This window comes from Diospyros lotus, chromosome 9 (assembly GCF_014633365.1).
Source record: "Diospyros lotus cultivar Yz01 chromosome 9, ASM1463336v1, whole genome shotgun sequence".
In the NCBI taxonomy this organism is placed as follows: domain Eukaryota; kingdom Viridiplantae; phylum Streptophyta; class Magnoliopsida; order Ericales; family Ebenaceae; genus Diospyros; species Diospyros lotus.
Window position 1 is genome coordinate 14,297,657 of NC_068346.1, and position 21,974 is coordinate 14,319,630.

Consider the following 21,974-nt stretch of genomic DNA (forward strand, 5'->3'; position numbering starts at 1 on the left):
AGCTTAAGATTTGAAATGTACTTGTTGGTTGTTACTTGTCCAATCTTAGCTTAGCTATCTAGGTTTATCCATCAAGCCTCCTAAAATTTTCTTATGCTTTTTACTTGATGAATAATAATGTAAAAAATGGTTAGATTTAGTTTTAATTGTTGCCAAAAAGAATAAAATAAACTGAAGACTCTTCTAGTTATTAAGTTCGCAAATGCTTGTGTGGCTGTCTCCTTTTGTTCTTCTTTCCTCTAAACAGATTTGGAGGTTTGAGTCCTCTCTGTAAGCAATCTTAATTCTTCTCTGATGAAATAACCTGGGGGCCTCCTGCTGCCCTAGAAGTGATTAATCTTCCATGCAGATCAATTAGCAAAAATTATGTTTGTTAATTGGTAGTCCGTTAACTCCAATCTGGCCTTAAAATCTTAAGTAAACAAAAGAAATGTAGGGCAAATAAGTTTTCCATGTTTAACGGAAATAATTCTCCCTCTTTCTCCTGATGATGTACCACAGAAGGGAGGAAAAAACTGACAATACAAATGCATTCTGATAATAGCTTGTAGAGTTGGGTACATTATTTCATCATCCCACATATTTACTATGCAGGAAGCTGGCTTCCTGTTTACCGAGTCCACTTGGTCCTTTCTTATGGTAGAATTCAGAGTGTGCCTAGCCTTGGACCGAGAATCTAGGGATCAAACAAGGCAATGTCTATCCTAAGATTCAATTAGTGTTGTTTATATCCTCCACTGGGCCTCACCTTCCTATTTTGTATTGTAATGAATTAATGCCTGCCTTGGTATGCAATAGAGAATGGAAGTTCCTAGAACTCAATTCATTGTCCTGCACAGCTTGATATATTTCAATAGGATTCATCTTAAAGTTCAGCTTTGTTCTTCATTAGTGTCCTCATGCCATTGGCCTTGCTGTACAGAAGCTGCAGATTTACATGGTTAGTAAAAATATGGAAATTGGAAAAGATGAATTTAGTTTCACCTTTTTGTGAATGGATAAATATATTTGGCCAAACCGTGGGCAGTGTATTCCTTAGATTAACAGCTACAGGAGATAGACTAGTTTGCTTTTTTGTTATTTTTGTATTTATTCTTTTTGGAACATGCTTCTTTAAAAGAAGAATGCATCAGTTAATTTGGTCCATTATTAGTGTTTCTCTGGTTTATATTCTCATAATTGATAATCAATTTATCTAATTATTTGTTAGGCATTTCTTCAAGAATTAATGACTTGCTCAGATCTTGGCTTTTTCTTCATTTGTGGGTGTAATTGAGCAGCATAAAATTATGTTGAGTGCAGATTTAGTTTATGGTTTAATATTGAAAAGATGCAACTGGGATGAGGTGTCTTGTTAGAAAGCTTTGTAAATAGTTTTTTCACCCCTTATATTATTTTTGGAAATGTTTCATAAAACTAGTGCATATCAGAGTTACTTCTATAGGTTTCAAGTGCTTATGATTAAGGTATATTTTAGTGTCAAGTTTTACATAAATGACATGGTACAGAAATAGGTTTACAAAGGCCTTTAATATGTTGTATTGGAGAGTGGGTTCTTAAAACAGGAAAATTCATTCTGTTCCAAGTGCGGGCTCAGGAATTCTTCTCTTAGCTTTTTTTGTTTCCATTTTTTTTTTTGAGCTCTATCTGTGATGGTTCATTAAGTTTAAGCTATTATTGTTGTTGGTCTCTACTTGGCATTTGGGTTTTGCGACTGAACATAAGGAATATAACTGCTGCAGGGGAATGATTTGATGAGAATTTTAAACGTTGCAGCTTTTGCTGTGTCTGGTTATGCATCCACAGAAGGTCGCCAGTGCAAACCCTTCAATCCTCTTCTTGGGGAGACTTATGAAGCTGACTATCCAGACAAGGGTTTACGTTTCTTCTCCGAGAAGGTTGGTCCTTTCATTCTTTGGTCGGGCATTGATGTACTTTGGGTCTTTTGAAGGATCTAGTTTTAGACCTATGTTTCCGACATTTTTATAATAACAACATCAGCAACACCACAAAACCTGAACACCACTAGGTGGGTAAGTTACATAGTTCTAGCTTGACAATCATTTATTGTGTCTAGGATCCATGTTTAAAATATCTGAAGATTTGCATGTTGATTGCCATTTGATCTAAAAGCTTAAGTTGTTAATTGAGGGTTAATTAAACTTTTATATTATTATTTTTTCTCTCAACATGTCCCCTAATGTGCAGCTAAGCCTTACTGCATAATTGAACTATTTAAATATTAGGTTAGTGTTGAGATTTGAACCTAAGACTTTTGCCTGCTATGATAGCATATTAAATAGTTAACTGTCATCTCATCTAAAAGTTTAATCTGTTAGATAGAGGGTTAATTTTATCTTTTGAATTATTATTTTTACTCTCAATACTTAATGCGTCCCTCTTACTTCATCTGGGCTTTGGGATCAGCTGTGAGTCTGCGACACTAAAATTGTTGAAGGGATTACTGAAACCACATGCAAGTTGTTTCCTACCCTTTCATGATGAAAATATAGGACAAGTAGAATTCACTGCTTTTCTTTGCTTCCTTTCCTTGCTGTCTACAGTGAAATTTGAAGTAAGGCATACTTGATAATAACCACAAGTGTCAATGAAGTGCCTGTAAATAACCACGAGTTTCATTAAAATATTAGATATTTACCATGACTTTTCTAGTAAGACGCTTGAAAATAACAACTTTATGTTGTAAACTAAGTTGTTGTCTTGCAGGTAAGTCACCACCCAATGGTTGTTGCTTGTCATTGTGAGGGTAGAGGCTGGAAATTCTGGGCGGATTCTAACCTTAAAGGCAAGTTTTGGGGACGTTCTATCCAACTTGATCCTGTGGGGGCACTGACCCTACAATTTGAAGATGGTGAAACGTTTCAATGGAGCAAGGTCACTACTTCTATATACAATATCATAATTGGAAAAATCTATTGTGACCACTATGGTACTATGCGAATTAAGGGCAGTGGCAATTACTCTTGCAAGCTCAAATTCAAGGAACAATCAATCATTGACCGAAACCCTCATCAGGTAATTCCTTGAGTTGCTATTCTTGCGAATGAAAGTATCATAAATTAATTTGTTAGCGCTTACCTTGGTTCTGTTATAATAGATTGGCTGCCTAATTTTCATCTTTTTGTTTCCCAGTAATGTGGTCATGGAAACAAGAATGTCAAAAGATGGTGGTTCTAACAGCAGTCTTAAATGATGATCCAACTATCAACTTCCATTGACTGTTATGTTAACGCAGTATAGTCTTGCTAGCTGGTGTCTGTAGTGCATGAAAAACAAATAATTGATTTATCTCCTTTGCATGAAATATCATTAACTTGCAAATTTAAAAGCAGAGTACTTCAGAATATTTTTAATAGGAAAACTTTATTGTTATTCCCTAAAATTCTTAGCTATGTCAAAAGTGATTATTTTCCCCCCTTCTTTTGAGATACACATTCTGATTAGATATACTTTGGCAATTCTAACAATTAAACTTGTTATGCAATTACAGGTTCATGGATTCGTGCAAGATAATAGAACTGGGGAGAAGGCAGCCATTTTGGTAGGAAAATGGGATGAAGCGATGTACTATGTACTTGGAGATCCAACTATAAAGCCAAAGGGCTATGACCCAATGACAGAAGCTGTTTTACTGTGGGAAAGAGACAAATCTGTTACTAAGACAAGATACAACTTGACACCTTTTGCAATATCCTTAAATGAATTGACACCTGGCTTAATGGAGAAGCTGCCACCAACGGACTCAAGATTGAGGCCAGATCAACGGCATTTAGAGAATGGGGAATACGAGTTGGCGAACACAGAGAAGCTCAGACTTGAACATTTACAGAGACAGGTACAGTTCTTGCACTTGAATTATATTGTTTTAAACTTCCCAACTGTTGGTTAACTAAGAGCGATGAACTGAATGAAGGAAAACACCTGGAAATAATTTTTGGCATCCCTACCTGAAAAGTAAAAAAAATTCAAGAAAAATACTTTCCTGAGTTTTACATTGCTGAGCATATGCAAAACTGTAGTACTTCTGAATGTATCTTTTCACATCTAATTTTTATTCTTCTTTACAGCATAGTTACGAGTTTAATCTGTAGTGGAGATAGTATTTTTGTTTGACAATTTCTCATGTTATTTCATTACAATGTTGAGTTTAAGAATAAACAAGAATCAAATGATTCTTTCTGACATGGCTTTTAGAGAGCAATACCCCATTAAGATGTGGGTTCCCTGTACTCTGAGAAAACTTGGATGCTGTCACTTATCATAATCCCCAATTACACTGCAATCAATATCTACCCATAAAATGGAATGCAATAATATATGGGACAAGGAGTGGATATTACAGCACTTCATGGCAAGGAAATGCGATAGGCAAAATAGCTTCGTATCATAGATGAACTGCAAATGATGTGGGCACTACTTAAGAAATGATATTAATCCTATCCCATGAAAAGAAAAGGAAATGAATGTCAGACCTCTGAGTCTGGCAATGGGATTCTCATTGTTTCAGTGAGATTTAGATGAAATTGAAGGGGGATTTAGGAGTATAGGGAAAATTTAAAAGAGCAGAGAGTGAGTAAGAGAAAGAACGAGAGAGAGAATGCTGGGAGAGAATTCTGGAATTTGTATTCATAAAGCATAATCGGATAAGGCTAATCAGGCCTTATATACCGAGTACAAGGGATGGAATCTCCCAGTGACCTGGCTCCCTTTTCTACCTTCTAGAACAATTTGTTATAACCACCTAGGTACAACCCTCCCTCAGCCTAACAGCTAGGGTACAACTCTTCATAGCCTAGGTACATGACAATTTCCCCTCCCTTAAAGAGTCTTTTTGTCCTCAAGAAATGTTGAAAAGCTGGGCAGCACGAGGGAACTGCTTGAGGAGGTCTGGTAAGTATTCCCAAGTGTTGTTGTCCGGGTGGAGGTGAGACCATTTCACCAAAATTTGAGTCAGGGGAGCCCCTTGCTTGTAGATGACCCTCTGATCGATTATAGCCACTGGTTCCTCATTAGGATTGGTGTTTTTTTTAGGAAAGTTGGTATGATTGGACTGACTTGCTGTGTGCCCACTGACCCCTTGAGCATGTAGTTGTGAAATATGGGGTGGAATTGGCAATCATCCGGTAACTGAAGTTGATAGGAAACTCTCCCAAATCTGGCCGTAGCAGAGCATTGTCCATAAAATTTGGGACTGAGTTTAGTGACCTGTCCTTAGAAAGAGCCTTCTGATGAGCGTGCTTCAGCTTTAAATAGACTAAATCCCCCACTTCGAATTCCCTTTCACTCCTCTTTCTATCTGCAAACTGTTTCATCCGATTTGTTGCAGTTGACAACTCCTTTAGTGACTGTAGGTAAGTATCTACAGCTGCCACTGTAGTTGGTCCAACAAGGGCTGGTAGGAGTGGAGGTTTGTAACCATACATAGCCTCAAAGGGGGACATTTTGATCGAGTTGTGGTGGCATGAATTGTACCACCATTGAGCCAACGAGAGCCACTTGTGCCAACTCTTGGGTTGTAAGAAACAGGGGCAGCCCAGGTAGGTTTTGAGGCATTGGTTAACTCTCTCTGTTTGCCTGTTGATTTGGGGGTGGTAAATGTGAAGCTTAATTCCCAAGGATTTCAACAGTTACCTCCACATTAGGCTGGTGAACAACTTGTCTCTGTCTGAGATTATATTCTGTTGTATCCCATGCATCTTTACCACTTGGTCTAGAAAGATCCGAGCCACCTCTTGAGCTGTGAAGGGGTGGGAAAGCCCAAGGGAATGGGCGAATTTCGTGAATCGGTCAACCATCACAAATATGCATTCCTTCCCTTCAGACCGGGGTAAACCCCTTGAGATGCTACTCCATGTTTGGTCAGGGTTTGCCAATGGCTGCAGCAGCCCCAGGGGTGCAACCGTCTCATGCTTGCACCACTTACACATGTCACACGCCATCACAAACTCCATCACAGATTGCTTCATCCTTGGCCAATAGAAAATTTGTTTCACCTTGTGGTAAGTGTTCTGTATCCCTGAATGTCCTCCCAAAGGGGATCCATGCAAGGATTGCGGAATCCTACCTTTGAGTTCATCACTTCCCCCGGCTACCAATCTGCCTTTGGTACCTTAGGAGTCCATTAGTTAGTGTGAACCCCTGTCGGCTGGAAGGGTCAATAGTCAATTGTTCCAGCAGTTCTTTAGTCCACTCATCCCCTTTGTAGCTTGCTTTTAATTCCTGATACCAATCAGGAATCACTGAAGTAATGGTGGCAGATTCTCCTTCTTCAAAGCAGTGAGACAATGCATCAGCTGCCACATTCTCCTTCCGCCTTTTGTATTGTATGACATAATCCAGCCCCATAAGCTTGGCCATTCCCTTCCTCTGCAATTGTGTGTGTAGCTTATGTTGTAGCAAAAATTTTAAACTATAGTGGTCAGTTTTTATGACAAACTGATTTCCCTCGAGGTAATACCGCCATTTCTCCACAGCAGTCAATACGGCCAACAACTCTTTATCATATGTGCTCGAACCTTGGTGCCTAGGGGCTAACGGTTGGCTAATGAAAGCCCGTGGTCTGCCCTCCTACATTAATACAGCCCCGATCCCCATGTTACTCGCATCTGTTTCCAGCACAAATGGTTTACTAAAATCTGGTAGGGCCAACTTTGGAACCTCTTCCATCGCTTTTTTCAGCCTCATAAAGGTATCTTCAGCCTTGGAATCCCAATGGAAATTCCCCTTTTTTAACAGCTCTTTTAGTGGCTTATTGATTATCCCATAATCCTTCACAAACCTCCTATAGTAGCTTGTGAGCCTGAGGAATCCTCTCAATGCTTTTATAGAGGTTGGTCTTGGCCAAGAAGTCATGGAAGCGACCTCCTTCAGGTCTGTGCTAACCCCTGAACTGGAGATGATGTGCCCTAGATATTCAACTTGCCCTTTGGCAAAGGCACATTTTAACCTCTTTAACATATAATCGGTTGGGCCTAAGGACTTCACATGTAACTCTTGGGTGCTCAATATATTTGGAAAAGGATGGGCTATACACTAGGATATCATCAAAGAACACTATGATGAAATCTTGGAGGTAAGGGGCAAAGATTTGGTTCATTAGGGCTTGAAATGTGACTGGGGCGTTGGTAAGGCCAAAGGGCATCGTTGTGAATTCAAAATGCTCGTGGTGTGTTCTAAATGCAGTCTTGGGTATGTCTGTAGGTCTCATTTGAATCTGATGGTAACCCGATTGAAGGTCTAATTTGGAGAATATGGTGGCATTCTTTCATTCATCTAGGAGGTCATCAACAATGGGAATTGGGAACTTATTTTTGACTGTCATGGCGTTAAGTTGATGATAATCAACACAAAATTGCCAGGACCCGTCCCTTTTAACTAGAGATGGGAAATGGGCCTTGCCCGCATCCCGCTTGGCCCACCAATTTGGTGGGCTGGACTGAATTTGGCCCACGAGGGAGATGGGCTGGGCCGGGCCAAGGAAATGGAAACTTGGGCCCGGCACGGCCCTGTGGCCCTTAATAAATGGGCCAAAGTGGGCTGGGCCAAGCCTGTTGGGCAGGGCTGGCCCGTGGGCCTGGCTATTTGGGCTGGCCCGTGAGCTATTTATTTTTAATTTTTTTATATATAATTTTTTAAATATATATATATTTTTATTTTTTCCCAAATGTAACTAATATTTTTTAAAATATTTTTATTAATGTTTACTTATAATTTTGATGTTTGTAAAATTATGATGTTTACAGTAAACATTATGTTTACAAAAATTACACTAAAATTATGTTTACAAACATAATAAACATTATGTTTACAAACATAATTATGTTTACAAACATTACAATAAAATTATGTTTACAAGAAACATAATTTTTAATTATTATGTTTATAATTATTAAATACAAACATAATTTTTTAAATATTTTTTTATTTCTTGGTAGGCCGGGCCGGGCCGTTTTAGTGGGCTGGTTGATGGGCCGGCCCACGGGCTAATTTGGTGGGCTGGGCCACATATTATTGGCCCGGCCCGGCCCTCATTTTGCTAGGCGGGCCGGCCCATTTCCCATCTCTACTTTTAACAAGCAATGCAGGTGAGGTAAAAGGGCTGAGGCTTGGTCGGATGATGGATTTTTGAAGCATTTCCTTGACCAATTTCTCAATTTCAGTCTTTTGAATTGGGGGGTTATTGGTAAGATCGTATGTAGACTGGTTCGGAGTTGGGTTTGAGTGGAATGGTATGGTCAAGGGACCTTGTAGGTGGTAGGGAATTGGGCTCAATGAATAAGTCCTCAAATTCAACTAACAATATGTTGAGAGAATCAAGTTCTTGTACCTTTAAGTTGGGTTGTAATGGGCTGTTGACTGTTAACATGAGCTCTCTCCTTGGCTTGTTATCTTCCTCCAAACACTCCGCGGCTTGAATAGAGAACAGCTGTGCCACCAGGGACAGCTTGTTCTTGAGTATTTTCTGCAATCTCTTCCCCGTGATCATCTTGCATGTACCTGTTTCCAAGCTGGCTGTCAGTGTCATTTTCTTGCCATCCTTTTTGAACATCACCTCCATCTTGTTGAAATCGAAAATTATAGGGCTCACGTTCTTCATCCAGTCCACTCCCAACACTATGTCACATCCCCCTAGCTTTAACAGTCTTAAATCAGCCTCGAACTCTTCTCCTTGCATCTTCCAACAAAACCCAACGCATGCAGATTTGCTGACTACCTGGTTGCCATTATCCATGGTTATGGAAAGGGGATGAGTGCTGGTCGACCTCTCTTTGCTGTACCTTCATCCAAAAAGCTGTGGGTACTCTCACTATCAATTAAGGCCATCAGTTTGCAGTCTGGTATCCTCCCCTCTACCTTAATTATCTTACTGTTGGCCAGCCCTTTCAGTGCATGCAGCGAAATTTCCCCGTTATCCTCGGTTTCAGATTTCCCTTGAAATACAGGCATTCCTTCTTTAGTTTCTATCTCATCTTCCTCCCCCTCCAGCCAAAGTAGCTGTTTCCTGCAAACGTGCCCTGGGGAATATTTTTCTCCACACCGGAAGCATAACCCAGCTTGCCTCCTCTGCTCCATCAGTCTTCCCCCATGTGACTGCCTGGGGTTAACAGCTGTTGGAGCTGTCCAACCTCTCGAACCTGGGTTAAATTTAGTGAATTCCTGGTTAAATCCTTTCCCTTCTTGCTGTTGACCATCAAATTTATCCCCCTCGCCTGCAGCCTCTGTTTTTTCATTAGGGCCTCCACTGTTAATTCTTGCAACTTAGCACTTTCAGCTGCTTGCTTAATGGTTCTTGGCTGTAGCATCTTAACCATGGGCCTTAATTCATCGCTCAAGCCGCTAATGAACCTTGAGACGAAATAAGCCTCAGTTAGATGGGGGTTGTGATTAATCATCAGCGATTTCAACTCTTCAAACCTCAATTGATAGTCCTGTACTTTTCCCCCCTTCTCTAACTTATTTCCTCGATTATATCCGTCATATTACCATCACCAAACCTCTCACATAAATCCTCCACGAATTCAGCCCATTGATAGTTCTCCTTAACCCTCAACCAACCCTGAAACCAAGCATTCCCCAATATCGTTGAGGTATGCGGCAGCCATATTCACCTTCTGCTGCTCTTGTATATTGTACAAACTAAACATTCTTTCACACCTCCCAATCCACCATCTCGGGTGTCATGTACCTTGCTGCTACATTGAATACATTATAATAATTAGTAGCTATAGTCGTAGCTATTTCGTTGATTAGGGGAGGATTGAGCTTGCTGGCAGCATGTGTGGCAAAGCTAACTGTCTACAAGTGGGTAGGGCAAGTTGCTGATTCTAGAAGGGACTTGGGCAACCGTTTTGGCACCTGTTCCCCAGCTGAGCAGTATAACTACCCTGCTTCAGCTCAATTATAATCACTTTTGGATATTTGAATCAGTACTATTTCCCTCTCAAGCTCTCTTTCATTCTCTCTCTTTCTCTCTAACTTTTCCCTCCCAATTCTCGACTCTACCTTCCTTCTTAATTCCTGCAAGTTTCTCTCTTAATTATTGAGAATTCTCACAGTCAGATTCAGGATCTGACATTGGGCTAATACCATCAAACTGGGGAATCTCCATTTTTGGTAGAGGAAAAGGGGACTGATTTTGGGCAACCCGAACTCCCTGCTCCCCTTCAAACATATCCTCCCCATTCACTGCCGGTTCTTCCCCCAACTCTGACGTCCCGGCAGCATGATGGGTCTCCCCAAACCCCAGTAATATTGGCTCGGACCTCTCCCTAGGAGGGACGTTAGGGGAGAGTCTTACCGAATTTTGACCTGCGAACATCACCATGAAGCTTTGTAGTTGCTCCCAAATATGATTTCTGACTTCTCCTCCCAAATATGATTTTTGACCTCAATCGCATCTGGGTGATCGCCACATCCAGCTTCCTCTCCAATCCACTCATTGAATTTTCCAGTTTCCGGTCCAGCAAAGTGATCGCCTTATGATTCCGGTTGGACCCAACCTCCACCCGTTCTACTCTGCCTTGCAGGTCGTCGACGGTCGTGCCGAACGGCTACCGTTGCCGACCTGCTGCAGCTGGGTCTCAAAATTCCTCATTCTTGTTCCGTCCGCCATACGTTGAAGTCGCTGGAAGCTTGACGGCCGAGGATGGTGCTCTGATACCAATATTGTCAGACCTCTGAGTCTGGCAATGGGATTCTCACTGTTATGGTGAGATTTAGATGAAATGGAAGGGGTATTTAGGAGTATAGGGGGAATTTAGAAGACCAGAGAGAGAGCGCTAGGAGAGAATTCTGGAATTTGTATTCATAAAACATAATCGGATAAGGCTAGTCAGGGCTTGTATACCGAGTTCAAGGGATGGAATCTCCCGTACAGTGACCTGGCTCCCTTTTCTACCTTCTAGAACAATTTGTTATAACCACCTAGGTACAACCCTCCCTCAGCCTAACAGCTAGGATACAACTCTTCATAGCCTAGGTACATGACAATGAAGGAGAGAACAGGAGCAGGATTCGGATTGCACAGATATAGGCAGATTTTATGTCATCTTGCTACATGTTTCCTTGGAAAGCCACATGGAAGTTCAAAAAGAGGCACAGGTCTCCGTAGGACTACGCTGTGTGAATTAATTTACAATCGAGTATTTCAATTTTGTTTTGTCTGCATGTGCATGCAGTATTTTTATTTGATCTGTTTACACGTACTTACCATTTGCATATATATTCTTTCGCAAATCAAGTTGCAGAATAATATGATTTCACCTATTGGCTAACCGCTCTGGTGGTGTAAAGTGTGCTGGGCAGGACATCCGATTCTTTACATGGCAATATGTTTACAAATTGACATTTTCCTCCTAGGAATTTCAAAAGATTCTATTGATTCCATTAACATAATTCGCACTGCAGGCTAGGAAGTTGCAGGAAAGAGGCTGGCAGCCAAGATGGTTCCTTAAGGACAAAGAGGATGGCTGTTATCGCTACATTGGTGGGTACTGGGAAACTAGAGAGAGGGGGAACTGGGAAGGAATTCCTGATATATTCAGCCATAACACCGGCTCCCCTTCTTGTGCAGTAGAAGAGGAAGAAGAAGAAGAGTAAATTGTCACATTCCACAGCTAGCTTTTTTTGCCCCTTTTCTCCTCCTTTTGTTTTCCTGTTTCAGCTGTATTTTTCATGGACCTAAACTTAGGCTATATGATCATCATAGTGATTTAGAAGCTCCCTCCGATCTTCTATTCATGTGTACGGGTTTAAGCTCTAGTTACTTGTGTAGGAGCACACGGCCGGAACTTTACAGACAAATCGGATCCACATAGGCTTGAATTTTGTGTATTGGTAAATGGCGTCTGTATCAGCTATGGTTGGTTCCTGTCAAGGTGGCAAGTGATTGTTCCCCATTTGCTTTATGGCCTGCCTGGCTTTCTCAGCATCTAAATGTACACGTTCTGAACATGACAATGGCATTAGGGTACATGTGACTGCCGACATCTTTGAGAGAATGCTAATTTTCTCAAAGCCTCATAAGCAATGCCAAGGTCTACCCAATCAAGTAATCTAGCAGCCCAAGTCCTTGTCCCAATACTTAATGAAAAGGACGGACACTAATACTTAATTTTACAAAAATAAATATGTTTCATTGGTTTTAGAAGTTATTTTTGTGAGAATGAACAGAATATAGAAAGTCAATAATAATATATGAAAACTTTTCCGATGCGAGTCGATCAAGTTCTCATCTCACAATAATCAGTACATTATGATTTAGCTAGAGTCAAAGCATATTAGTCGTTTAAAAATGTTGCTCCGAGTAATCAATTAAAGTAACGCTATCAGTCTCCTTACTCTAATTTGTCAGTTTTATAGAGACCGAGCCAGTTAAACTAGGTGAAGGACACCTGACCTAGACTTGAAATCTCTTTTTAAGTAATAAGTTAGAAATTAGGAATAATTCTAACGGAGCTACCACGTGCTTGTAATTGAGTTTTTTTCTTTTTCTTGTAAATACAATTTAATAATAAACACTTGAATTTCAAACCGTGAAACAAACAGTGCGGCCTATCAGTAAGCAGCTAATTATAGTACGTACATGTACCCACGAACTGGATCAGTTAAAATTCAGCGAAAAACATAATTGTAACTAGATACGTAGGTTATCAAAAAGGTACAACTGGATAGAGGAGGGTCCGGATCACAGACGGCGTAGCGTGGGGTTGAGGTGTGTAGGAGCGTTTACAGGCGTTATCTTCCTTCCCACTTCCCCGACTCCGTTCACTTGTCTTTTAACTCTCCCGAAAATGAAGCTTCAGAATTTCCCCAGAAATTGTCCGATATCAGCCATCACAAATGAGTTTCATTCGGCTAGACTTCCAAACAGTCCCCAGGTCTCTCTCTCTCTCTCTCTCTCTCTCTCTCTCTCCGGGTATGTGTATATGTATATGTGCTTATATTTGCACACATATATAGACAATCCTGTGCAGTATGTATACGGAGGAGGATTATTATCAAGTATTGAAGTGGATATGTGTTCAATTACGTGATTATTATTTTAACTAGTTAAGTTGTCATAATGTATTAAATATAATATGGTGTTGAAAGTGTGGTTGTGCAAATGATTTATTTGGAGGAGTGTTGAGAAATTTTTTGCATTTCTGAACTGAAACGAGATTCTGATTGATTTTAGATGATGATAAGCGAGGTCTCTGTTCGGACAGAGAAAAGACGATCTTGCGGAGGAGGGTTTCTTGCTTTATCAATCCTTTCTTGCTTGAACTACCAATACCAAGTCCACTTTTTCCTGAATTGAGTAGGAGTTATTTGGACTGTTGCATTATTTTGAGACAAGGTGCTTTCTACTAATTGGATAGGATTTGGATAGTCGTTATATTTACAGAGGGAATGGAGATTCATTGCAACTCATAGATGACCATCACTTGATAAAGGCAGAAACGAGGGTTTAGATTCTGCCAATTTAACTCAGGTCAAGTGAATTCATTCGAGGCACACACTTGCTTTAAAAATAGTACTTGCTGGGGGCACTTCTATTTCGCACAAACTGTGAAAGCCAATGTAAAAAAAATGTGGGTGCTGAAGAAAGTTTTCACTGCAATTTATTGAATTGGAACCATCTTGGACTTCTATTCCTGTGTTTGTGTGGATCTCTCTGTTTCCCAGAATGGAGAAGGTAGGGTTTGGGTCCACGAACCAGGACATCAAGGTTGGCTTGGCAATTTTACCCTGTATTTGTTCAGGAGGACAGAAAGGAGGGAAATGAATGAAAAAAAAAAGTACATATCTGGGGAAGCAAATTGTGTCAAAAGAATAAAGGATGATAGAGTTTTATAATTTTTTTAACTATTTTATCTAAAGGATTATGGAAAGATTGAGGGAAAGTGATATTTTGCATGTTTGATAACATATCAGCATTTTGTCCCCTAAAATGTACTACAAGAGAAACATTCTCCCCTTTTTCTCTTCTCTCTTGCCTTCCCCTGACCAAGCCAGAGGAATTGGGCCCTTTCCCTCAACCAGTCCCTTCCCTATCATTCATTCCTCCAATGGAACACAGATGTTAACCATCTGGTCTTGTGAGCGTACACTGGCACATTGGCTGCAAGGTCTTTCATGAATTACTGGTACTTAAAATCGTTGTTTGTACTTGCAGATAATTTGGCCTCACAAGAATTATGTCATCAAATTAGCAGGTGGTTGCTTCTTTTTTGTCTTCTTGTACTATTGGTTGATGGAAAGGGAAGTGGTAGGGTTTACCACCCCTTGGCCATTAAGTTGGATGAAGGCAAGAATCAATGTTAAGTCTTTTGTATTTTTTAATAGACTTGACAAGCTAGAGCAACTTTTTCTATTGTTTACCTGCATCTTTCATTGTCTTAGATTCTTGAAGTGCATGCAACACTTTTGTTGTAGAAAAATATTATAGTTGATCAAAGTCGATAAAATAACTCCTCTTCTCTCAACTTCAGGGGCCTCCCCAAGTCAAATTGTGTGGTGAAGCTTTGATCTCAAAGTTGCTTGACAGAAGGTGGACATTGCTTAACCCAGATACCAAGATTCACCAAATAGTAGTTTCTGCCATGCAAACACAAAATCAAGATGATCCACTTGGAAATACGTTGTTCACAAACAACACTAGTCCATGTTTTGGGGATAGCATGATGAAAAAGAGCAGTCTACAAAAATCCTTCTATGTTGTGAGGGATGATTTGTTGCACCCACTTGTAAATGGTAACAAGGCCAGAAAACTTGATGCACTGTTTCCTCTTGTTGAAGATCATTCAGTGACTGATGTGGTGAGTGACATTGTTATGCTGTTTTGATTTGGCTTCTCAGTCCTGTTTAATATACTATTTTGTTGATTAGGAACAAAGGCTCACCATTTACTTTTGACATGTTCTTGAAAATAGGCTGTGTGCTGCTTTGTGGTCGACACACAAGCACATGACATAATCTTTGTATAATAAGTCTATGTGGTCCACATTGATTTGGATGCTTGGAACAAGTATGAATATAGACTTTAAAGAAATGTGTGCCATGTTTCCTTTTAGTATGTAAGAATGTGTTCTATGGTTGATCTTGGCTGCTTTTCATTTCATATGTTTCTATTTGAATAACAGAATCTTGTGTAACACCTATGAGATTTTATTCCTTGAACTTTGAGGCACCTTTAAGACTGAGTAATATCCAATCAGACATTTTTTTAGGTTACATGTGGAGGTTGTCAGAGTGCACATACTGCAGCAATTGGTTGGTATTTTATTTTTGTTGGGAAGTACAAATATTTCCTTTTCATGTATTTATTTATTTCTTTTTTGCAAACCCATTGTCATCTATCTTCTTGAAGTTAGCCCTAGAAGACTTTTCTTAATAATTGTCTTGTGTATTTGGCAGCCGTTTCATGTGCAGAGAGAGGGATAAGATCACATTTGCTTCTTAGAGGAGAACAGCCTGCAATTCCTACTGGCTATAATCTGATTTCTGCACTATATGGAAATGTCATTTATGTTCCAAGATCTCTTTATGCCAATAGGGAGGAAATGCTTGCTAAACATGCCGATTTAATTGCAGGCTGTCATGGTTCTGTTGTATGGCTTAGTGATATTTTAGAGGCTTCCTTGACTACTGAAATATCTGGTAGTCCAAATTGTGAGCAATTGGATGCTAGGCGTCCTTTCAAAAGGGCTTTTGTTGTCAATGAAGGTGCAGGAGATGCTGTAGGCTTACTAGGTACTCCAAATAAATTGCTTTGTTATTGATCTGTCATTAAATGGTGGTATTTTCCCTTATATTAGAGAACCAGCTGTGATGGGTTGCAGCTTCATTTCATCTATGCCTGACTGAATATCAGAGGAAACTGAAAACAATAACACTAGGCCTTATTCCCATGTGGGGTTGGCAACATGGATTCTAACTCGTCAATCATCTTTTCCTATGATTGTATCTTCTGTAAGCCCCTCATAATCCATGTTATGCCTAAGAGTTTAGAAAACTGAAAACAACAACAGTAAGCCTTATTCCCATGTGGGGCTGCCAACATGAATTCTAACTTGTCATTCATCTTTACCTATGATTGTATCTTCTGTAAGCCCCTCACAATCCATGTTATGCCTAAGAGTTTCCTACCAAGTTTTTCTTGATCTTTCTCTACTTCTTTTGCTACCAAATTCTTCCATTTCATTTACTCTTCTCACAAGAGCATTTATTGGTCTTTTTCTCATATAGTTAATCCATATTAGTAGTGTCTCATGCATCTTATCTTCAATAGGAGCCATTTTGACCTTATTATGGATAACCTTTTTTTTCTAATTCTGTCTTATATGGCTACAGATCGACTAAAACATCCTCATCTTAGTTGCCTCATATTTTGCCCAATATTCCATGCAATATAACAAAGCTGGTTTTACAGCTATCTGAAAAAGTGAAAAAGAAGGGGAAAAAAATAAAAAGAAGAAACTATTTTGGCACATTTGTAACATTTATATGTCACTTTACTAAATATTTATGGCATGATCTCACACTCATTGCTAACATGTGCCTTGATATGACCTGCCCATTTCCTTTCTGCATTTTTTGGGGCTTGTTTTTGGGTTCATTTTTCTTCTTTGCTTTGCCTTGTTTGTTTTGCTTAGTTTTTCAAGTCTTGTCTGTTTCTTTCATGACAAATGACCTGGTTGTGTGACAACTGTCAAATAAAAATTTAAGACTCATCCCAAGCAGTGAGGCTAAAGATTAAAAATAGTCATGGTTATCCTAGTGGTTGTTTCCTAGTGAGGTCCATTAAAGGTTATTTTCATACTGGTGGATAGGGCAGTTGGTTTGTTTCTTTTTCTTATTGATTTTATCCTTGATTTCTTTATATTTATAGTTGTTCTTTACTTCCAATAACTCCCCAGGCTTTTTTTCATGGGGGGTGGTGGTGGTTGTTGGTGGTTGTGGTTTGTGTCTGTGTAAGGTTGTCCTTGGAGCAGGGTTGAAAGTTGCTCTATTGTGACACGAGGGTTATGTGTTCAGACTATTTGAATAATCTCTCTACACATGCATACATTTGACAACCTAAAATTGCGGGAGCCTTGTCCATTTGGTGCCATTTTTCATTTTTACTCATTCTGAATTGGTTCTTTATCTGTACGAACTATTATTTTCTTTTCATACTGATGCAGTAAGCTGTCTAGTTTTCTCTCTTGTAGGCGTCATTCGCCTAGTAAAATACTTGTCCCAAAATCATGTTTTTGGAAGGGAGCAGCCTGTTAAAGTTGTTGTAGATGCTGGTACTGGGACTACAGCCATTGGTTTAGCACTTGGAGCCATATGTTTGGGGTGCGTCCCTATGTTTTATTTAATAACCTACTCAGTCAAATCTCATCATGTTTTGTATTGTTTTGATTATTCTCAAATGAGATTTTTTGTCTGATAGTGAATAGGCTAGCAGCCAAATAAAAGTTGCTGTTTTTATCAGGCTCCCGTGGGAAGTATATGCAATTATGCTAGCTGATAATATTGATGGATACAGAAATCAGGAGGAAAGATTGGTTTCTGAATTCCAAAGGTGTTATGATTTTCCTTTTGTTGACGAAGTCATATTCAGGGAAAGTCTACAACTTCACTGGTTAGAACGCAGCCTCCCAAGAAAGTAAGTAATATGGCTTTTTTTGCTAAATAAGTAATGTGGTTTTTACTAGACAATGACTTTCTACTTTCTCTCCTTTACTTTTGTTTTGTTTTTCTTTTCCCTTTTGGCATAACGGGAGGGGCCTAGGGCATAACAGAGGAGAGTGGAAGTTGATTTTCTTCAGTTCATGGTTCTTTCACACCAAAAATTTCTGCTAGTGGTGGCGTCCTGCCCAAAGTTATGCATTTCCTATATTTTAGATAATTATATTTGGTTCTGTCCCTAGCATGACCTAAAGAAAACACTGACAAAAAATTTAGGGTCACTTCAAATTGCTATGCTTATCTTTATGGAACAAAAGTGTATCATGTTTTGATACATTCATACTTACTTTCAAATAGATAAGAGTACTAGCTTTTTTCGATAAGACAAATCTGGACAACAGTTGGTTTATAGTGGACGTGCTCAAATAACTATGTTTTAATCAGATCTTTTAGCTGTTTGGCCTTTCAGATTTGGCAATGTGTTGCCCGGAGAGGTAAAGGTATGCCAACAAATTGCACAGGAAACTGGAATTCTGATTGATCCAATATACACTTTAGCCTCTTGGGAATTGGCAACACGACTTAGCCAAAGAGAAGCACATGGAGGTGCACAAGTGGTGATGCTCCATACTGGGGGCACATTGGGCATGTTTGGGTTAGCGCAGCGGTACAAGTCTCAGTTTGACTTGCTCAAAGGAGGAGCATGCAGTTAATAGCTATAGATGACTTTGAAAGTCTGGAGCATTCAAAATGCAAACTGAGTTGCAATGAAATCCAAATTCCTTTATATCCAGAGTGTAAGCCTGCTTGTTCATTGCGTTCTCTTTTCCTTTTTACTGTTTAACTCTCATCCTGGGATAAACCTGCCACATTAGAGCAAGTATTTTCATATAATTTTGATCTCACATTTTTGTACTTTACTGTTTAGCTTTCCAAAATTTGGTGCCATATTAGGCAGTTAAGTACCAGCAGTTGCAAAATACTAGTATAACTAAGATGTATAACTAAGATGAAGATATTGTAGTGGGTGTGTGATCATACAAAAAAAAAAAAAAAAAATAGAAATTATTATTAGCAATAAGGTTAAAGTGATGCTTGTCAAAGATAAAATGTGTGAGGGAAGACACATCTAAGATGATCAGGACATGTGAGAAGATCAACACACACTTCTGAGGAGAGTACATGGAATTAAGAAATTTATAACAAAAAGAGATAAAGAGGCAGGGTTAAGAGAACTTGGTGGTAAACTGTTAATAATGGCCTTAAAAGGTTGTGTGTGACAACAACTTAAATTAATAAAAGAAAAAGGATTGGTCTCATGTTTGTGAACTGTCATTTACATTTGGCGCAATCTTATTATCATCCAAACTAGTACATTAAAGTGTAAAACCAACCAAAACTATGCACAACTCCCCTTACAGAACCATATTATCTTACAGACAAAAGATTTATTTGTTCAGATTGAGGATCCTAACCTCTCAGTGTGACCTAAAGCTGCAACAAGGCTACATAGTACTGTGTATGAAAATCTAGAGCTCATCTTTAAAAGGTTCTCTTTGGGGATTGTTTGAGGACAACTTGATGGGGTAAGAGGCTTCCATTGCTATTCCACACAGTCCCTCTTCTGCACCCACCATGCGCTGCATCCTTATGTAGCCATGTTCTCCCCATTCTGGTCCCCATGAATTCTTTACTATCCAGTATTTGGTGCCATCCAGAGTTGTTCCATAGCCCACGACTGCCACCCCATGGTCCAGCTCTGTTCCACAGTGCCCATTGAAAACTCCCTAAAATTGCATCACCATTTCCGACAGTCTTTTAAGTTGATTGTGCAGAAATCCAATAAATTCTCACATAAATCTCGAACTATTAATGATGTTTGTGCAGAAAAGCAATGGTCCTTGGTTTTGGGTTTTGTACTTAATAATTTCAAGTTTCTGAACACCAGGGTTGTGTTTAGGTTGTTTTGGCTTGTGCCATACTGAACTACCTAGGTTGCTATTTTTTTGAAGCTATACTATATTGTGAATCTTATAAAATCAACTAAACACGACCCTTTGAAGTTTGGTTGTTTCTGTTCAATGTTGTTCTGAAGGTTTGAACATTGCCAGCAATTAAAATACGAGAAGCTTTAATTACCTCTGAATAGAATTGAAGATCAGAACCGCCGGCATCTATTGCAACGGACACAGGCTGATGTGCAACAGCTTTCTTCAAGGCGTATTCATTGTTGATAGGTACGTTTTCATGCCCATCAATCATCACCACCGGGGAATTCATCTGCAAAAATGTGAAAGATTAGCAGAAATTACCTATGTTAACTCATGTCACTTTAGATGCTTTACCAAATGATATGAGTTTTTGGTTAAACTTCTGAAGAATAGTTGTAGTATACTTTTGCTGAATCACAGTTGCCATCTCTTGCTCTGTAAGGGTATATCCACTCGGCTGTCAGCCCCCTAGTTTTCTTGATGAACTCAAATGCATTTTCCATTAGTCCTCCATTGCATCCTTCATTATCCTTTTCACAATCCACCAGTTCTTGCTCGGACAAAGAAACTAGCTCATTTGTTTTGATCTTGTTAATGCCCTCCACTGCAACGACAGCTGAGAATGCCCAGCAGCTACCTGTAACACCAAGCAATTGTTGTAAATAGCAAGCAATACTGTGATCAGAAGGCACAGGTAAAATTACATAATTGTTGAACAATATGCTCGAAATAGTAGTTTGATCAGAATTGAAACTAACCACATCTGCCTTGGTCTTTGACACCAGTGACTGCACCATTCCTCCTCCAATCGACGGACGGTGGCAGATTGCTGGCCTTCTCGTACATGAAGCTGGTGCAGCCTCGGCTGCCCCGGAGCATCCGGAAGTGCTTAATGTTGGAGCTGTAACTGCATCTGAACTCGTGGCTGGTCAGGTCTCCAAACTTGTTGAGTTTCAGCTTGTAAGGCCTGTCCATCTTGTTCACCCTGTGAATATACTGCACATTCATCTTGAACACGTTGAAACGCTGCCGCTTCTCGTCGAGGTCCCGGGACACCCGATGCTGGCTCCGCCACCTCTCGTACAAGTCCCACAATCTCTCTTCAGAAGCCAAGTCCTCTTCAGTAAAATCAAAGCTCCTGACCGCCCCAAAAACCAGAGCCAGTGAAAGAACCGCCACCAGAAGCTTTCCCAACTCCATTGTGGGTATTGCAGCTCGGGTTTCTGAAACTGATGATGGAAGAAGATGAACTCTTATCTTGTAGGTATTGCTGATCAAAAGTGGAACTGGTTAATATATAGTGTGGTCTGATGCTCTTTAAAGGCTTAAAGCTGAAAGTGAGGTGAAAAGAGGGTTGTCCTTTCCGAATTTGTTATGCTATTTTTAGAGTTTTGTTCACTTTATATAGGTTGTATGATTCGAGAGTTTCAGAGTTTGTTATGCTCTTGGTGTTGGGCACTCAAGAGTGACAAGTCTGGCTCTGCTGGGAAGGAAAAGAACACAAACCGCCGTGGCTTTCTTGGAACTTTTTTTATTTTTTATTCTTTTTAAATTTTTGTGTAGAAAGCCAGCTTCAGGCTTCAGGCTTCAGCTGTTGAATGCTGGGACTTGCGTACACTGATTTCTGCACTTCGGGCTGATAAACAAACAAAAGTTGTATTCTTCATATTTATGTTATAGCTAGTGGGAAAAAGGTTGTAAGTAGTTTACGTTTAACTTAAAATTTGTTAAGGGTCGAATATCATAAAAAATTTAGATAAATGGAAACAACTTTAGGGTGTAACCCTCTTATATGTTGTACTTCTCAATTAGTAGAATTAATACTTATGATTGCTTTTTTTTAATGTATGCCCTTTTATTGAAAAATAAAAAATAAATAGAAAATAATATACATGATATTATTTTCATGATATATTTAAATAAATACTACAGATCGAGTTGGCTCATATTATGTATAGTAAAAAAATTTGACAAATGTTAAATAAAAATGAGTATAATGGCAATTCTTTTATTGTGACTTAAAAGATAATACTGATCCAAACTTATTTAATAAAAGAGTAGCAAGTTGTTGTGTAAGTATGCCAAGCTAGGGCATGGGGTGTCGCAAGGTAGGGAAAAAAAGGCTCTTAGGAAGAGCTCTTAAACGTATTATAGAAATGCTTTTATATTTCACCCATACTTTATAGGGATTTGAATCTTGTAGGGTTTTGAATAATCAAGAACAGAAACATCAGTGTTTCTATACTTGACAATGTTAGAGCGTTTCTACATTTACATTAAAAATGTGCACCTTATAAACCC

General features: G+C 39.3%; 3 protein-coding genes across 16 annotated transcripts in view; 1 reads left to right on the forward strand and 2 right to left on the reverse strand.

Moving 5' to 3' along the window:
- Window positions 1–21,339, forward strand: part of LOC127810168 (oxysterol-binding protein-related protein 1D) — a 34,327-nt gene extending 12,988 nt beyond the window's left edge. For 2 of the 12 annotated variants that reach the window (XM_052349481.1, XM_052349480.1), the window contains exons 2-10: window positions 1,777–1,898; window positions 2,728–3,036; window positions 3,512–3,856; window positions 14,496–14,822; window positions 15,234–15,276; window positions 15,421–15,756; window positions 17,217–17,346; window positions 17,486–17,659; window positions 18,152–18,747. In XM_052349481.1, the coding sequence (XP_052205441.1) occupies window positions 1,777–1,898; window positions 2,728–3,036; window positions 3,512–3,856; window positions 14,496–14,822; window positions 15,234–15,276; window positions 15,421–15,756; window positions 17,217–17,346; window positions 17,486–17,659; window positions 18,152–18,395 (2,030 nt within the window). In that variant the 3' untranslated portion in view covers window positions 18,396–18,747. Of the gene's footprint in view, window positions 1–1,742; window positions 1,899–2,727; window positions 3,037–3,511; window positions 3,857–11,427; window positions 11,928–12,624; window positions 12,900–13,198; window positions 14,220–14,495; window positions 14,823–15,233; window positions 15,277–15,420; window positions 15,757–17,216; window positions 17,347–17,443; window positions 17,660–18,135; window positions 20,368–20,458 lie in introns of those variants that run through there. The other 10 variants (XM_052349476.1, XM_052349472.1, XM_052349473.1 and 7 more) reach the window with 10 other exon arrangements.
- LOC127810169 (uncharacterized) lies at window positions 55–10,979 on the reverse strand. Of its 3 annotated transcripts, none has more exons than XM_052349486.1 (2): window positions 8,348–10,935; window positions 55–925 (listed from the first exon to the last, which is right to left on the reverse strand). In XM_052349486.1, exons 1-2 carry the CDS (start codon window positions 8,750–8,752, stop codon window positions 866–868), a joined length of 465 nt encoding a protein of 154 aa, XP_052205446.1. In that variant the 5' UTR covers window positions 8,753–10,935; the 3' UTR covers window positions 55–865. The 3 variants fall into 3 exon arrangements, 2 of the variants coding, with proteins under 2 accessions (XP_052205446.1, XP_052205444.1); XR_008025379.1 differs by lacking the exon at window positions 55–925 and adding an exon at window positions 1,894–2,617 and having other exon boundaries at window positions 8,348–10,979; XM_052349484.1 differs by lacking the exon at window positions 55–925 and adding an exon at window positions 3,831–3,968.
- LOC127810170 (vignain-like) lies at window positions 18,837–20,873 on the reverse strand. The gene is made up of 4 exons (XM_052349487.1): window positions 20,432–20,873; window positions 20,078–20,310; window positions 19,822–19,962; window positions 18,837–19,469 (listed from the first exon to the last, which is right to left on the reverse strand). Exons 1-4 carry the CDS (start codon window positions 20,871–20,873, stop codon window positions 19,212–19,214), a joined length of 1,074 nt encoding a protein of 357 aa, XP_052205447.1. The 3' UTR covers window positions 18,837–19,211.
- Window positions 21,340–21,974: the final 635 nt, after the last annotated feature.

Excerpts from the sequence above, each read along its gene's own strand:
- LOC127810170 (XM_052349487.1), bottom strand. The coding sequence starts at position 20,873 with ATGGAGTTGGGAAAGCTTCTGGTGGCGGTTCTTTCACTGGCTCTGGTT. Across the intron at positions 20,311-20,431 it reads CAAAGACCAAGGCAGATGTG|GTAGCTGCTGGGCATTCTCA; the intron begins GTTAGTTTCAAT and ends TTGGTGTTACAG. Across the intron at positions 19,470-19,821 it reads ATCTTCAATTCTATTCAGAG|GGAGTTTTCAATGGGCACTG; the intron begins GTAATTAAAGCT and ends ATGCAATTTTAG.
- LOC127810169 (XM_052349484.1), bottom strand. The coding sequence starts at position 8,752 with ATGGATAATGGCAACCAGGTAGTCAGCAAATCTGCATGCGTTGGGTTT. Across the intron at positions 3,969-8,347 it reads CATTACAACCCAACTTAAAG|GTAGGGATGCCAAAAATTAT; the intron begins GTACAAGAACTT and ends TTTACTTTTCAG.